Genomic DNA, 16,782 nt, shown 5'->3' on the forward strand with positions numbered 1-16,782 from the left:
TTCTCTTAATGATGCTGTTCTTATGTCGGTCGCACCATCGTGTTCTGCTCTATCTTGGAATGCTATTGCCTAGTTCTATGGCATACACTTTGAATTGATACAGGCTTTTATGATTGAAAGATGACGATCCCGATTATGCTACAATTACGCCCCGTTTGCGTCCAGCTTGATGCTCTCGATGTTCCAGTATTCCTGAGCATAGTCCTGGATAGCGCGGTCCGAGCTGAACTTGCCCATCTGATCATTCGGTAAGTCAAATGTCCGGCGCGACTCACAAACGAGGAAATACCTTGGCAGCAGTTCTGATGCTCTTTTTGATCCATTCCGTGCGATCTTGGTAAGCTTCGTCGACCATACTCAAGGCGCGGATGTCTGAGATTGGCTGTTAGAATCCGGAAGAATCACGCGCATACGACAGATACTGACAGGACTCGAAGTCATCCGTGATTAGATAGTAGTCATGCTGGCGCACGGTGTTCAAGAAGCTGTGTTGGAGACATTCAGAATATGCTGAGATAGCACGACCCCACCATATAACTTACGGTTCGTAAACCCCGGGGTCACCGAAGCGTCCGGCAGAGACTTCCTTGAGAACAGCAGCAAGAGCCGGTGACTTTTGCTCGACAGGGACCGGGTGATATGTGTGCTGGTAGCGCAAGCCCTCCACGTCAGGCGTGAGGTGCCCGAAGAAGACTTTAGGTTGAATCCATTTGAGGGTTTTGAAATCATACGGGAATGTATATGAGCACGTACAGACGTTGGCATCTCCAACTTCTTCCGCGATCTCGATGTTGGCACCATCTGATATGGACATACTCAGGGGTCCGCGACTGTGGCAGAAACAATGATACGCACCGACAGTCCCGACCAGCAGGCCGCCATTCAGACAGAACTTCATGTTAGAAGTCCCAGATGCCTCCGTTCCTGCCGTCGAGATGTGCTGGCTGATATCCGATGCGGGTATCAGGACCTCAGCCAACGAGACGGAATAGTCGGGGAGGAAGAACATCGTGAGATACTCCTTCGTCTCAGGGTCGGCGTTGATGACACGGGCCACATTGACAATGAGACGAATGATCTGGAGTTAAGACCTTGTTCAATAACCGGGATAAACAAGGCGTGACCCAGTCTGCTTACGAGCTTGGCAATATAGTCTGCATACGTACATGGATGTGTTAGTAAATGTCACTCGCAACAGTGTAAATCAATACGTACAGCCTGGAGCGGCCTTGCCAGCGAAGAAGACGACCTTGGGGTTCACCTTCTTGCGCTCTTCTGCAGACATCGCCTTCAGCGTCAGGTACCTCTGTAACAATGTCAAAAAAGCGAATACTTTTACGGCAGGGGCACACTTACATGAATCACGCCAAGAATGTTCAAGCTTTGACGCTGCGATTTTGCCGTTAAGGTTGGCATTCACGTCCTCAACAAAAGATACGAACCTTGTACTCATGCAAACGCTAGGAAAAAAACGCTAAGCATAATCCAAGGTGAAAATGAACGCATATATTCACCTTGACTTGAACATCGAACATCGCCTTGGTGTTGACAGTGTGACCCAAAGTTGTCTGGACATAGTGAGCAAGTCGCTCCTTGTTGCTCTGCTTGACAGCAGCCCATTTCTTCTGGAACGAGGGATCATCTACATACTTGAGGAGCCCTTCGAGCTTGTATAGATCCTTCAGCCACACGTTCCGCGGCACCTTGAGCGTCTCCGTGATCAGCTGGCTCAAGCCAGGGTTGCACTACAACCAATGTCAACGTCACTGGATTATGATGATTTTCTGGGGCGTACCTGATCCAGCCAGCGACGGGGAGTAACTACAAACGTCCATGAGGTTCGGCAAAGGTTATAGCTTTCATAATAGTCACTTACTTCCGTTAGTAACGTTGGAGAACCTGGTATGCAATGATGAGCATGTATAAGCGAATGTCAGTAAAGTACTCACTTGCTGACACCATACAGGTCGACGAAGTCCTTCATGATGGTGGTCCGAACGAGCTCACTGTGAAGCTACATGATACTATCAGGCATTGTGGTTCGACTTTGTCTTCTGTTACTACTAACCTCAGCAACACCGTTGACCTTGCGGCTACCTGCGTAAAGGTTCAGCCATTTACCGTCTTGGGGTATCAGCGAAGCGGCTCACCGATACATGCAAGGTTGGCCATCCGGACCTGCTTGGGGAAGCCCTCTGTACCACTCGTTAAGGATAAGGCGAAATGAGCAATATATTCTGATCTACTAACCCTCGATGATAGACATCCTAGCGAGCCTCTCGAGGTCACCAGGGAATTTTTTGTCCACAGCTATCGCAAAATCAGAGTCAATAGCGAAATTACAGGTTGACAACCCAAACGCACCCTGCAAGAAATATCTATAATCCAGCAGTCGTTGAGTTTGGCTTACGGGGTATATCTAGCGATGCTTACAAGTTCTAGGGGAAAAGATGTGATCAGTGATGTCATCGAGGCAGTCTGCAAGATAAGGAACTCACAATGTCGTAGATGATTTGCATATGCCTGGGTAGCAGGTGCTCCATGAGAGGGACGGGCCATTTCTGAATGTCTCTATCAGACAGCCGCATCTCACTGGGTCACCGAAATACCGACCTCGAGTGCTTCCTAACGAACGAGATTTGCTTGAGCAGGGAATTCATGAAACTCAGACATTGCTTGTACTCACGGGTAACACGGTGTGATTTGTGAAGAAGAACGTGTTCGTGGTGATGTTCCAGGCCAGGTCCCAGGTTAGGTCTTCTTCATCAACCAGGATGCGCATCAATTCGGGGATGGCGAGGGTCGGGTGGGTCTATGTATGCGTGATAAGTTCAATCCCACGGACCAAAGAATATAATTACTAACATCATTCAGCTGAATGGCGACGTCTAGAGAAACGTGAGATAATGATCGATATCGGCAGGATGTGCCAGTACTCACAATCAGGGAACTCGGTAATCGGCTTGTCCAGGTTCTTGAATCGACGCATGATGTCGGCCAGGGATGCAGCCGTCCAGAAGTACTGCTGCTTGAGACGGAGCTCCTTACCGACTGCAGAGGGGTAAGGTAAGGCCCCCGAGCAAGAACAAAACACTTACACGTCGTGTGGTCATTCGGGTACAAGACCGATGTGATTGCAGCAGCGCTGTTGCTGGATTCCACAGCCCGCTCGTAGTCGCCAGCTATAAGGATAGGTGGGGTGAGGCTATACGCTCTTCAGCAAGCACTGAACGCGCACCATTGAAGCTGTTCAAATCGAAACCTCTCTTGGGCTTACTCTCCCACAGCCTCAAGTTATTCGTGTTCTTGGTCTCATACCCGGGAATCATCACGTCATAGGCAATAGCCAACACCTCCTGGCCACCGCTCCATACTGCCTTCCCGCTTTCCAAGCGCTCCGCGTGACCATAGAACCGAATCTCGTACGAGACATCGAGTCTCGGCAACTCCCACGGGTTCTGGTTTTCCAACCATGGGTCGGGCGCCTCGAGTTGCTGCCCATCAGGAGCGATTAGCTGCTGGAAGATACCGTACTGGTACCGCAAGCCGTAGCCCCAGACAGGGAGCTCTTGGGATGCAGAGGAGTCCAGGTAGCATGCAGCAAGACGGCCGAGACCGCCGTTGCCCAATGCGGCGTCGCGCTCCTGATCCAAGAGATCTTCGATGTTGAACCCGAGCTTGTTGACACTGTCCGTGTACTGGTTCTTCAGACCCAGGTTCAAGAGCGCATTGTCAAGGGTACGACCCATGAGGAACTCCAGCGAGAGGTAGTACGCCCGCTTCGGTGCCTTCCTGGTGTAATGAAGCTGGGTCTCATTCCAGTTGACCTGGGGTGTAACATGGTGGGCATAGGTCATTATATGCGTCGATGTACCACGTACAATCAAGTTATCACGGACAGACAATGCCGCAGCCTGGTATGCGCCAAGGTCATCGATGTTGTGCGGCTGACGCGCAAGGGACGTCTGAACATGGTTCACGATGGATTTCGTGATCGTGGGGGTGTCTGCAGCACCTCCGATAATTAACCGCCTTCCGGATCTCCGAGGGCCTGCAGTACGCACCGGTGTGGACACCTCGCAGGGCCTCCTTCCATGTCTTCTCGTCCCCTCTGGGCCATTTGGGCTTTCCAGCCGAGTCCGTCTCGGGCAAGTAACCTACAAGTACATCTTTGTTAAATCGCGCTCTGACTGACGCGTCCAGGCGATTCACCAGTGAGAGTCCTGACATGACGCCGATGGCGATCCGGCTTCGGTTTCCCGATGGTAGACGTATCGATAACGGCGGTCATGACGGTCTGAAGGCTTGCTGCAGACGAGGGGGATGAGGAGAAGAGCAGCGCTGCGTCTGCGTCCTTATACAGAGGCGCGAAGCGGCCGAGTTGCCTGCCAGTTCGGTACGGGCATTGGGCCTGATCTGGGCTGTCACGGTCACGTGACGCCTAGAGCACCCGTCAGGTGGCGAGTCTCCTGTGATGGACGACCCCCGATATGGCGTCTTGCGGCCAGAATATGTTTACGAAGTCCAGAACAAGCAAAGGGGGATCAATGGGGAACTGATATTCGACTCCTTACATACAGCTTGTGAATGGAAATGACGGTGAGGCTCCACTTCACGAAGGGGTAGACCAGTCATGTGTGGTATTTCACCAGGTCGAGAAACGACTGCATGAATTCCTGCCTAGAAGAGCTTCAGAGAAGGCTCTGAGAAACCATATGGAAGGATCGGTGCGACCTACTAAGGTGATCTACCAATATACATACGCCGAGGGCACGAAAGAGAGATGGCTTGCTTCAACCGAGTTCATACCTCGATGAAGTCGGTTGGAAGCAAAATATCTTTCTTGGTGCTCCACCTACGCTAAATACCCTCGCCTATCTCACTCGCCTTGGACCACCTCTCCCGGGGCAGGGAACTGAAGAGCCACTATCGCTTCAATTCGGACCCAACGAGGAAGATCACACCAAACACGTACATTAACATTCCCTGGGAACAGTCCCCTTCAAATGCGGGGATGCGGAGTTAAAGTCCTGGAAACTAAGTGCCTGAGAAGCGAAACGCGCACAACAATGATAGACACCGGGACTTCTTGACAAGAAACCGAGGGAGAGTACGGATGTCGGTCCTACCAGCTTAGGCTACTGAAGGTGGAAGCATTTGCGAGGTGACAGTCATGACGAGAGTATACTGAATTCGCAGTACCAGATGGTCTTCTGCCCGACCTCCTTCACAGAATGTAACGCCACTCAGAAACCCGAGAACAGCAGGTAAACAGGGAGAACAAGTAGCCCAGCATAGGTTTCTTCGGATACTTCGGACCATATGCTGCGTAGAGCTTGACCGGTGATGAGGACGACGGTCATAATCGCGCGAAATGACACTTCGCATCCAAGGAGGCAATACCGCTGATCGACGATGCCCACACTCGCTAGGTCTTGCCACTGTCGGTGGGGTAAATCGCTGGCCGATCAGCAGACAAGCAAGATATAGGTGAGGAGAAAGATCGGCAGCTCTGATTGCAGACTTTTATACGCAGGCGAGGATTAATCCTTTATTGTCCCAACGTGGATACTGGCCGTCTGCAAATAACCTGTCTTCTGACCGTACCGGGTTGAGACGATCCTCTTCCAATGCGAACCCAACCACATGCAGTATGCAAAGGCAAATCAGGTACCGCAGTACATATCGAGATGAAAGTGCAGGCGAAGCTTTGTCGAGAAAACAAAAAGCAGAATCGGCATTTACCTGTCGCACCACACGTGGCTTACACGTGGTGACCGGGAGTAGGACGCCCACAACGGCGGAAGAGCCACACTGCGCGGCCGTCGCCAGCGGCCAGCCTTGTATGACAGGTTTGCTGGTCTGCGACGATACCCAGATACATCAGACGTTTTGGAGATAGAGACACATTTGGGACCTTAGAGACAGGTTTACTCTGCGCGTTCGGGAGCCAGAGGTCGTCCAGAGGCGACCTTCAAACATCACAGCTAGATGTGAGTTCGGAGTTCCCTTCATGAGCGCTTGCGATTAACCGTAGCTGACAACCGTGTTTGAGTTTCTTTAGGTTGGTCTCCTTTCGATAGCTTAGGATGATGAGATTTTATGACTGTTCTGACTGTACAGTCCATGAGGTCCCAAGCAAGTCAGTAGTCGTAAGGTCAGCCCGCGGCCGCGGATCTGTATGATAGCGCCAAATGCCACAATTCTCTTCCATTGGCCGCCACCCTACTTGTATCGCCACAGGGGAGCTACTCTATGTGACAGGATCCCGTCCTCGTTCTGTGCTTTAAACACTTGCTCTATGGCGGTCACTACTCATCTTCTCAGGTGCTTGACATCTCTGTGCCATGCGCTCCTTGACCTGGCCTCTCTATCTTTGGCTCGTACTCACCCAATTATTGGGTGTCGCGGCCCGATCTACCCATACTGTACGTTCCTCATACTAGTGCTATATCGCTGACACCGCCAACAACCTCTGGTTGTAGGTAAGTGTGGGAAGTATAGGGAGTTTCTACGACCCTCCTACCGCGACTGCCGAGGAAGGAGATACCATCAGATTCATATTCAGCGCTGGGTACGATCCCTATTCAACGTCCTTCTCAGCTACGAGCGTTCATGTGAAGCAGAACGCACAGCGTAACAGAGTCCAGTCTCGAGAATCCATGTGTCCCACTGCCCGGAGGCTTCGATAGCGGATTGATCGGCCCTGGCAAAAAAGTCTGGCGCCGGCGGTCTCCTGGGACATCGTCGTGTCAAATGCTTCGGAACGTCAGTCTTGATGTCACTGAAGGTGAAGTGTGCAGCTCATGGCAATCCAAGCCATCTGGTATTTTTGCCAAGCCACCACTCCTTATCCAAGCCATCTGGTATTTTTGCCAAGCCACCACTCCTTGGTCGCAATGTGCGGCCGGAATGGTTGGGTAAGTCGGGCTCCCGGTCATGCCTTCGGAATGAATTGACTCGGTCGAAGGGCTATCAACCCGCCTTCCAGCGAGACCTGGGATAGCTTCGTATCTGCAGCTAAGGCGGTCAGCAATACCCCTACAGTAATGCTGTCTCTGTTCCAATTATACTCTTCCAACGTGTTAACGCGTTTTCATAGCCAACGCCAACTTTCCTGCCATCGGGAATCGGAGCTTTCGCAAGCAACAGTCCCACCGTGGTGACCTCCTTCGTGCCGTTGCCGACATTGGATCCTTCAGCGCTCTCGTCTCTCTCCGCCTTATTTCCCACGTCATTCTCATTTCCCTTGCCATCGTCGTCCAGTGCGTCTGCCTCATCCACGTCCGGGAGCACTCTTGGGCCAGTCCTCGGTGGCATCTTCGGTGCCCTCTTCGCCATCGGCAGCGTAACTTTGTTGGTACTGCTTCTTATCCGTGCTAACAGGCGACGCCGGGCGGCGGAAGCACGACTTGCTGGGCTGCCTGCAAGGGATGTGGAAGAAACTGGTAACAGATACGCCAGAGAGCCGATGCAGGAGCGACGCAGTTCCAGAGCGCCCTTCAGGCGCACTTAGTCCAGTTCATGGGCGGGGCGCGAGTATCATTGCCGGTCAGCGACGGACATTTGATGCGCCATCGCGGGATAAGTATAGAACGCCCTGGATGAAATTGCAAAGGCATAGTGCGTGAGATTACTCGCTTCCAGAAGCTTGATCTCTATCCCCTCTCGTCTCTCGATAGCGCAGGCTTTTACATGTAAGTACAGACCGTTCGGGTATCGATGGCCGGTCGACTAACCTGGCTATTCGAATGTAGAAATAGATTCGTCCCTATGCTACTCGTATCGTCGTTCAATGCAGCAAAGTTGGCTTGATAATGCAATTTGCTTCTATTGTCGCAACCCCCATGCCTGGGTTCTAGGGAATGTTACGCTGGATCCATCAATTTTTGAAGGCGTTTGTGCGCATTTAGCCACTAAATGTGGCAAAAAGGCGCTGTTTTCTGATTCCATCGCTGATGTACCCTGGAGTCAACATGACAACAGACGGACCATATTGTTGAATTACTGTATGTGGGTTATATTCAATCCGTTGCAGGTGCTGTCATGACATCCCTGGGACATTTGTTTTTGATGGATGGGTCCCCTATAGCATTGATGTCCTTGGTTTATTTTTGCCTGCGAATACTGGACTCTCCCGCTGGTGCGGAGACGAGGCAAGCGTCAATTAAGAGCCTGAGCGGTGCTCGCAGATGTAACCTTCCTGGGCTGCGCCCGCGGCTTGCAACCTCCCTCTATCACACTGTTTTCTTTCTTTTATCTCGTACCGAATTGCAGGAGCTATGATTAGGGTCCTTGCTCTACTTTGGCTCCCATGTGTGCTTTTCTGGGCTGATGTTGCGCGAGGCCAAGCTACTCACCTGGTACGTCCAACATACCCTAAGAATGAGGTTGTCGACTTTTAACCAACACCGGCATAGGTGACTGTCGGGACCTCAGGTAGCTTTTATGACCCCCCAACGGTATCTGCTCAAAAGGGCGACGTAGTCAGATTTCTCTTCACCGCAAGGTAATCAATTCGTCGCAGATGGAGGCGCATGTCTCACCAAGCTGAAATAGCGACCACACTGTCACTCAGTCCAGTTTCGCGAATCCATGTCTTCCACTGCCAGGCGGATTCAGCAGCGGCCTCATTGGCCCCGCAATCAATACATCAGCTCCTACTTTATCTTGGGATTTGATTGTGGCTGACGACTCTCAGCGTGAGTGAGCACGCTTGCACCAGCCTCGTACTAATGCTAACGACCCTTAGCGATATGGTATTTTTGTGAGGGGACATCACCGAGCTCTCACTGTGCTGCAGGCATGGCTGGGTAAGAGTGCTGTGACGTCAAAAGGGAAATCGACGACTGACGACTGGCAGCGTCATCAACCCTCCTTCAAACGCGCTGTGGGACACGTTCATATCTGCAGCGAAAGCCGTCAGCGGCACGCCATCGGTAAGCTGCACCACATGTCCGTCGTATCAACCAATGAACCTGAACAATGTTCGAAGCCGACACCTGGTCTCGTACTGACCGGTGTAGGTGCTTACGCTACGAGTAGTCCAACGGCGGTGTTGGCTCTATCTTCAACCCCATCCTCTGACGTGACCGCTATTTCCTCCCTTTCTGTCATGTTCGCCACCTCAACCTCCGCATCTGGCTCGACCTCTTCCTCTAGTTCTGGGCAGAAAACGCCTTTAGGTCCCGTAATCGGTGGAGTGGTGGGCGGCGTAGCTGCGGTTTCCATTATCATCGTCCTGTCCGTCCTTCTCTATAGAGCCAAGCGGACATCGCGCACTCGAAATCCGAGCGGTGGGAATGCTGCGGACATGCTAGAGAAGGAATATCGCCCCGACGCATATGTTCCTCCCTCATCCGCTAATCGTGCGCTGCAGCAACGCGTTGCCCCTGTAGGGTTTGTCCAGTCTGCGCCATATGGGCCACAGTGGACTGCCTTACAGGGTGTCCAGCCGAGCCTACAATCGCCACAATCGCCACCAAGACAACTGCCTAGACCGCCGATGGAGTACCCGCTTGCACCGACACAACCAAATATCCGGGAGCTGGCCCACGAAGTCGCTGCATTGTTGAAACATGAAGGTCAATTCGTTCCGGCCCCATTGCAGGGGCAAGACGTCCTCCACAGTCATGACGCTATTGCCGACAATGCGACCAGAACCAGCATAGATCGCTTCAGTAGTCCCGATTCCAGTGCTCGTCCAAATGTTTCGGGGAGGGTCTCAAGTTCCTTCCCTCCGCAATATGAGGCTTGACAGTGTGATGCTTACAATTTCTACGTGTCTACATCGTGTCCTGGTTTATACGAGGTTTAGCTGATATCCTTATCCACTGTGTTTCCCTCAAAGTACTAGTTTGGCCTTTGAGGCTTCCGAGTCCTGGCCCAGTTCAAGTTTCGAGATGACATTGCTTGATCAGCCAGTTCATCCTTGAGGATTCCTTGGAGCAAAGACAGGATACTTAAATGAACGAGCTGCACGTTCCAAACGAGATCATTTCCCGATTGCCTCCGAGAGAGGTCGGCGGTCGCCAACCAACGGATTGCCGTAAATGGAAAAATGATACCCTTATATGGAAGTACTGTGGCTGGCGTGTGTGTCTAAGCACAATCTTAGACCCAGCGACGATGAAAGTGCTCGCCCGAATCGTGCAACTAATTGGCTCTAGGCTTATTCTATCCAAGCTGAACTGACTATGTACACTACGCATAAATCGCAACTAATGCACTCGGCCCGCTTTGATGTACTGTGCTGCGTTGCTTTCGAACATCGCCGGCAGTTCTAGTCCGTAAACCTGACGCCGGTGCAGGTAATCCCTTGGGGTCTCTTGCTGGGTAACGACTGTCAACTACTGTATAAGCAAAAAGTTGTAATCTGACCGTTCGCGGCCGCCATCCTTCCCTGAACGTCAGTAGTATACGGAGCGTCAAGCGTATAACCCCTTCGCCAAAAATGAAGTCCCTATATCAGGTTGTACTTTGGCCATTGTCCAAACCACCCTCCATCCTTGAGCTTTCCTCACGAGGGACAGCGTCACTCCAGGCTCCGCCACGTTACCTCCGGTTGCAGGGGGTGCGTACTCACAGATATCCAAGCTGAGCAGTGGAAGGAATTCATCGATGGCTAACAAGACACATGAACCATTCGCGCGCTGCGTCTGGATATACCGGCGCTTGTAGATGCCAAGTACACCATGATGTCAGTGGCCTTACTACCACGTCCACCATGACCTGACCCATCGACGGCTAGCAGGCCTTAATCTCGCGCCACCATGACACCGTGCCTCCACGTACTGAGGACTCTGCAAGCGAATTCAGAGGCACGATCTCGTGCAGTGCAGCTTCTCACGTCACCTCAACATCGAAGGTCCCGGTACCCTCTATCACTCTAAGTACCCAAGCCTCGTTCATCAGCGTGCATTCGCCCCCGCCTTCCCTCATACCCGTGTCTTATCGAGGAAGGACCTCTCTCGGTATCGTCCTTGGTGCCATTTTCGGGGGTGTCACAGCAATTCTCTTGGCACTTGCTGCGGTCTTCCTCCTTACCCGCAGAAGACGCAGACAAGTGGGTGTTACTCGAGATGAAAGGAACAGACATCACTGCTGGGATCGAAATGATAACAACTTCACTTCATCTTATGGCTCAGTAATGGATGGCTATGCCACCTCCGACCCTTTTCGCGGGCCCTCGCCTACGCGTCTCTGTCATGATGGTCGTGTTCAAGCATGCTCGACATACAGCTTTCAAGTTGATGCTCACCCCACGGAACTGAAGACGATCGGCCGACCGATGTGCGAGGGTCAGGCGAGATGTAATTTGCCATTGCCTTAGCTCATGTCCCTTAACACCGTAGAGTATGACGCACAGATATCCTTCTCATACCTCAGAGAGGCAGTTGTAACGCGTTGTGCGCTCTTGATACGAGCCGGAGACGCCTCCCCATTGAAGTGGAAAGACGTGGCTGTCTCTGTTTCAATCGTCTGTACAGTGTCATGACGTAGCGTCGCTGCCCTCAACCGTGATCACCGCATGGGTCTACAAGGGACATTCGATTCCCATACTGTTAACACCAACCTGCACTGACGATGTAGTAGCGCAGACGAGTGTTGATTTCCGAAGCCGGGATTATGCAGGATATTCGCGTTGTTGGCATTCTTACATTCCCCGCGAGGGACTCCAGATGCACCGGTGTCGATATCGCAGATTACCCCGTGAGGAGGTCGACGCTCTCTGGGATACAGTGACTCGCTTTGCGGCTCTGGGTCCTAGGCAAGCGACTGCTCCACCAGCCCCCACTTCCTACGCCCGCCGGTGAGAGGTACGCAGATTCGCCAGCAAGGGGGGTATAGGAGACCGGATCGCTTCAGCGAACGTAGGTGGCGGGTCCGAGTGAGTTAGGGTGGCATATTCCGGCACTTCTTCCGTCTGCTGGCGTGTCAGCTCGACTACAACTGGTGGTAAAGCGTACGGCGGGGGTTGGGTAATCGAAGTCAGTGATGCGAGGCCGCGAGGTGTGTGTAGAGTCACTTCGGCCATAGGAACCTGACTGGTTGCCATCCCATCTATGTCGTCGTCGTTGTCGACTCCAGAAACGCCGGCTTCAGGGTGAGTGCTCTCGCTCCTCGCACGCCTCCGCCGAACGAGTATCGTCGCGGAAACGACACAAAATGCTACGGACAGCACTCCAAAAGCGCCGCCCAATGCCCCTGCAAATGTTGCCAGCTTCCGCTGCGACGACTTGCTGGCAGGCCTGTGTGAGGTGTATATTGGTTAACCAGTGGGAACGCGGCAGCGCGGAGGGGTACCCACTGTTCCTCCACCCCAGGTTCAGCCATATCTGTCCTGTAACAAACCTCAGAATACGTTCTCGGCATTGACGTAGATTGAGCGGAGGTCTCGACAGAAGTCGACGGATGACTTTGTCCCTCTGGGTTCCCTCGGATGATATTTACTGGCGCGCCAGAGACATGACTACTCGGAGCGTGCATAAAAGTCGAGAAGATTAAAGCCATGAATAAAGGAAATAGAGGGAACTGCCAGGCGTAACAGAGATGACGGCACCTGTATTATATCAACTATGTGCGTTTCAAGCCTCGGAAACCCAAGACGACACTTACATGGATGTCAGAGACACACCAAGAGCCTAAGGATGACTTCAGCTGTGGCCGTGGAAGTAGCAAAGCTGCTAAGAACATAACGCCTCGTTGCACTGGGCCGTCGGTGAATTGTCTCGAGCTCCATCCGAAGGTATGCCAGAGTGAAGTGCTACCCAGAGAACGCATTAGTTCATGAGATGACAAGATAGGAGATCTTCCACGTCGTCTAAGCAACTCTGAGGAATGCATTACCTGAAGAGTGGGCAGACGTCCAATTTAGTTTAGAATGGTTCACGACTATCGTCGGACAAACAACAACCCAGCGCTCGGGGTAGAGATGATTGGTTCGTGCATTCTCATGGCGGAGTCACCTGTACAGGATGGAGATCGGGTACCAAATGCCATTGGCTACCGTACACATGGGCGACGCTCTCATGTTTCCTGGGTTCCACGTCTCTAATTGGAAGAGATACGACAGGAGGGGGATCTTTCCAATAGTCGCCTGAGACATGCGTTCGTAGTGCACCCAGTGATGCTCCGCATATATATACTGCCCCGGAGGAAGCATCAACGCAAATTCAGTTGGCGAAAATACAGGTCCCAGACGAAGATGTGTGACAAGAAATCTGACACGTGCAGTAGGGGCGGTGGTTATCTCCCAGGACTGAGGAGGGAAAGCTTCCGAGTAAGTAAATGGAAGGAAGTGGGCGGGACCGAATGGGCAGCCTCGGACGGCGGCTAGACTGGCAGACGCTCTCGCGGGGCAGCCAGCTGGCGGTTGAACGTTCGATAAGCCAGCACCGCAGATGGGACATGACGTGCATGTGTGACGCATCCTTGCATGGACATGGACCATGTTGAAGAGAAGAATATCGATTAATGCACCTGTGGGTGGTATAAAATTGAACCACATTAGATAGCCGCCGAGCGTAGCATAGCTTACTGTACCGACCTGATAGCAGGTTTCAGAACCTTTGTCTATATGAAGAAGGCTCAGGAAACACGAGCTTCCAAAGTATTAAGCAGTTCTAGTTAAACGCTTCCCTCCGCGTTACTGCACAGTTAGCCGCATTCCTGTCACTCTGACGACTCACCAAGTAAACACCTCGCCGCATCCGAATGCTATATCTCTAACTGAAGTTACAGTTGCCTAGCGCTTCGCCATAGCTACGTATCTTGCTGACCATCCCAGACATAGTCTTCGAAGATGTTGATCCACCATCTTATGTCCCTGCCTCCACCGAATGGGCCGTCAACCTGTACTTCATCCCTGCATATCTCCCCATCCTTCTCCACCTCGGCAATCATCTCTCCTGCCAATGAAACAGTAACATTCTCGTCCCGCGCCACCTCTAGGGTCGTAGATGGGCCCGACAGCGTGATCATTGAGGACAGCCGGGACGTAAAAGCGACATGAGTATACCGAGGCGTATGGAGAACGGAGAGCCCGCTCGTGAAAGTCCGGGTTAAAAGAGGTGGAGAAGTATAGGACGGGAGATGCGGGAGGACCTGCAGGAATGTACTAGGAGGAATCAAGGCTAGAAAATGCTCAATTCCTGGAGAATCCTGGACACGTATAAGTAGATGAACTGACCGACTCCTCTGGCTCGATTCCATCCTCCCCAGACCTCATCCAACCCCACGATACCCCTTCCTCTCATGATACCTGTCGCCTTCGTGTTATCCTTACCTGGCGAAGATGCCATACTCGTCGCGTCTTCCCAATGTTCCGTATTCTGCTCCTGGCCCTGCTGCAGCAAACCACCCAACTCGCGCGCCAGCTCTTCCATCCATTTCCGCTCATCCTTCACCATATCTTGCGTCACAGGCGCGTTTGCCATAGTCAGACCCAACTGCGCTAAAGATGTTTGGATGAAGTTCGCCGCCTCCGCCTCCTCCGAGCCAGCACTAAGGCTTGCGCGACCCTCGGCTTTGCTTCTCGCTTCGGCGAGACGGATTTGCTCAGTGAGTTCCGATGCAAGGGTCACCATTTGTTTCGCTTGCGATGCGAGGGCTTCCAAATCTGAGAGAGCTGACGAGAGGGAAGTACTGCGCTGTTCAGCATTGTTTTGAAAGGTATTAAGAATCTGGTCTATAACCCCCAGTCACCAGCTGTAGAATACCTGTCCTTGAACGCAACTCACTAATGCCGGAGGCACCTGTAGCGGCGGGAGACGTGGTACCGACGGCTACCCTGGCTATTGATCTCGTCGTCTGTGTAAAGTGTCAATGAGATCATGGCGAGAACGAGGTTGCTCCCATACCTGCCAAGCCTTTCCCTGCAAGGTCCGCTTCAAAGCTGTATAGAAAGGCTTGTCTCCCCCTTTCCTGAAACTGAGTTTTATGAAGGAAGCGCCTTCACTCCCGACGGCACTCGAAGGCGCTGGACTTGCCGTCAAGGATCGAGTCACCTGCTTTAGCGACGGTGCAACAGGCAAAGATGTGCCGCATATCTCGCAGGTTCGGAGGGAAGGGGGGTTATGGTAAGTACACGCAGGACAGGCAATGACTTGCCCAACGCTCTCTGGATCAGAGACGGGAACCTGTGAGGCCCCTTCGGAAAGCAGAGGCAGAGAAGCGCTATTTAAGGTAGTCCTACCTTGGGTAGGGGCTAGCCTAGGTGATGGTTTTGAGGGAGTCGCAGCCGCGGACGACACAGAACGAGGTACGCCACAGAGAGAACAGACTGCTGCTTTGGCAGGGCTCCAACCAGGACCATTGCGGTTTCCACACACTTCACACTCCCAGGTCGACCAGTCCAGTTCATCAATAAGGTCCCCTGAGCCGGTATCTTTTCCGCCTTCCGACGAGGATTCGAGGTGAAGGGTGATCTTAGCAGAAGAGCGTAGAAGCCCAGCATAGTAATCGGTCCGAACGACGTGAGACAGATCCAGGTAGAATGAATCGGCTGGTGCTGGGACAGAGATGAAGAAAAGACGCAGAGAGGTCAACGCCAAGATCCCTATCTGGTGACGGGGGGATTTCGCAGAGCTATGCCAAATCTGTTTCCGTCATACAACCCATTATTAGCCGTATCGAGTGACACGAGATGGCAGGCGTACGTGTTAGAAAATCGCCAGAATAAGTGCAAGACTCGCAAAGGAAGTGCAGCACAGGAAGCTGAGCTGAGCAACATACCCATCGTATATACCAACTCCATCCTGGCTCGTCACTAAGTCTTCATCGTCGTACAATAGAGCGGGAACTGGAATGGTGCCATCCACAGGCTTTGTGAATCGTGCAAGAGCCATCCAAGGGGCCAACGCGGGTATTACCGACGACGTCAACCCTATTGTCGTTGTCCCTTTCCAAGTTTACGGGGTCCCGATTTTCACTTTCTTGCACGCTTTGCGTGCACTTTCTATTTGCGACTTCCCAGAGCTGTATTAAAATCTGAATCTTTTTCTGTACCGTTGAGTAGCATTCTAGCACAGGTCTACATACTTTTTGAAGTGGTAGGACATACGCTATACCTTTGATAAATGTATCAAGCAAAATCTGAGGACGCGAGGCTGTAGACCACTTGCCTGATTCGGACAAACGACGCAGTGTGTCTGAAAACCGGCGATGCGAGCAGGCTCCTAGAACCATCCGTCTCCGCGTCCTCGATCCTCTCTGCTAGGGCATATGTGAAGATGTTATGTAATAGGGCTTATATAATGCAGCTTATTTATAGATGTGTTTCCTAATTAAGACGACTAGTGAGGATGAGGACGCTCTGAGACGGCTGGCCCAACTCGTCGTCCGAGGTTTTACCGGAATTATGTAAGGCAGCTAAGCGACTAACGACGCGTCGGTTTACTGCCGGTTTATCGACGTTCGTCGACTGCCCAATTCGGATTTTCGAAGTGTTCTCGTCGGCGTCGTCGCACCTCAGCTGCCTTTGTCCTCTGCTCGCACGCGTGTGGACGGCAATAAAGCTGTTAATAACAAAATAATGTATTATATCTGCGTTGTGGATTGCATGCACTTCCGCCGAGTCTCCCCTATATCAATAAAGAAAATAGTGAACAATTTCTTACTACAAGATTCAAGAAGCTACTGTCTCCATCTCTTTAGCGAAATCAAATGAGATTGAACATAATATCTCATGTCATAAGGTGTCAGGCTACTTTGCATTGAAGAGCCTGGTGCTTGCCCTTTACCAATGTATTCAAAATAATCTATCCATCGAGAATACAAAGC

At 52.0% G+C, this 16,782-nt stretch overlaps 4 protein-coding genes across 4 annotated transcripts; 1 reads left to right on the forward strand and 3 right to left on the reverse strand.

Moving 5' to 3' along the window:
• Positions 1-156: 156 nt before the first annotated feature.
• On the reverse strand, positions 157-4,291 carry GLOTRDRAFT_27930 (uncharacterized protein; the record flags this gene model as incomplete). Its single annotated transcript, XM_007867308.1, has 25 exons — positions 157-237; positions 290-372; positions 427-485; positions 543-693; positions 754-801; positions 856-1,078; positions 1,138-1,154; positions 1,216-1,306; positions 1,357-1,389; positions 1,515-1,745; positions 1,796-1,821; positions 1,877-1,899; positions 1,950-2,014; positions 2,069-2,097; positions 2,151-2,195; positions 2,251-2,310; positions 2,495-2,569; positions 2,683-2,812; positions 2,866-2,888; positions 2,941-3,051; positions 3,099-3,182; positions 3,239-3,827; positions 3,882-4,006; positions 4,065-4,157; positions 4,213-4,291. Coding segments are annotated over 25 exons (2,574 nt in total), but the record flags the coding sequence as incomplete, so codon positions are not given.
• Positions 4,292-6,347: 2,056 nt separating this feature from the next.
• GLOTRDRAFT_93283 (uncharacterized protein) lies at positions 6,348-9,757 on the forward strand (the record flags this gene model as incomplete). The annotated part of the gene is made up of 15 exons (XM_007867563.1): positions 6,348-6,428; positions 6,486-6,574; positions 6,624-6,768; positions 6,791-6,920; positions 7,103-7,360; positions 7,387-7,623; positions 7,683-7,697; positions 7,863-8,013; positions 8,039-8,143; positions 8,291-8,363; positions 8,421-8,509; positions 8,584-8,702; positions 8,804-8,813; positions 8,864-8,939; positions 8,996-9,757. 15 exons carry the CDS (start codon positions 6,348-6,350, stop codon positions 9,755-9,757), a joined length of 2,340 nt encoding a protein of 779 aa, XP_007865754.1.
• A 2,043-nt stretch (positions 9,758-11,800) lies between these two features.
• GLOTRDRAFT_128926 (uncharacterized protein) lies at positions 11,801-12,336 on the reverse strand (the record flags this gene model as incomplete). Its single annotated transcript, XM_007867564.1, has 2 exons — positions 11,801-12,251; positions 12,311-12,336. The coding sequence occupies 2 exons, from the start codon at positions 12,334-12,336 to the stop codon at positions 11,801-11,803; spliced, it is 477 nt and encodes a 158-aa protein (XP_007865755.1).
• Positions 12,337-13,371: 1,035 nt separating this feature from the next.
• Positions 13,372-15,848, reverse strand: GLOTRDRAFT_75856 (uncharacterized protein; the record flags this gene model as incomplete). Its single annotated transcript, XM_007867565.1, has 6 exons — positions 13,372-13,482; positions 13,550-14,135; positions 14,192-14,689; positions 14,742-14,811; positions 14,862-15,588; positions 15,736-15,848. 5 exons carry the CDS (start codon positions 15,846-15,848, stop codon positions 13,765-13,767), a joined length of 1,779 nt encoding a protein of 592 aa, XP_007865756.1. The 3' UTR covers positions 13,372-13,482; positions 13,550-13,764.
• Positions 15,849-16,782: the final 934 nt, after the last annotated feature.

This window comes from Gloeophyllum trabeum (assembly GCF_000344685.1).
Source record: "Gloeophyllum trabeum ATCC 11539 unplaced genomic scaffold GLOTRscaffold_00006, whole genome shotgun sequence".
Classification (NCBI taxonomy): domain Eukaryota; kingdom Fungi; phylum Basidiomycota; class Agaricomycetes; order Gloeophyllales; family Gloeophyllaceae; genus Gloeophyllum; species Gloeophyllum trabeum.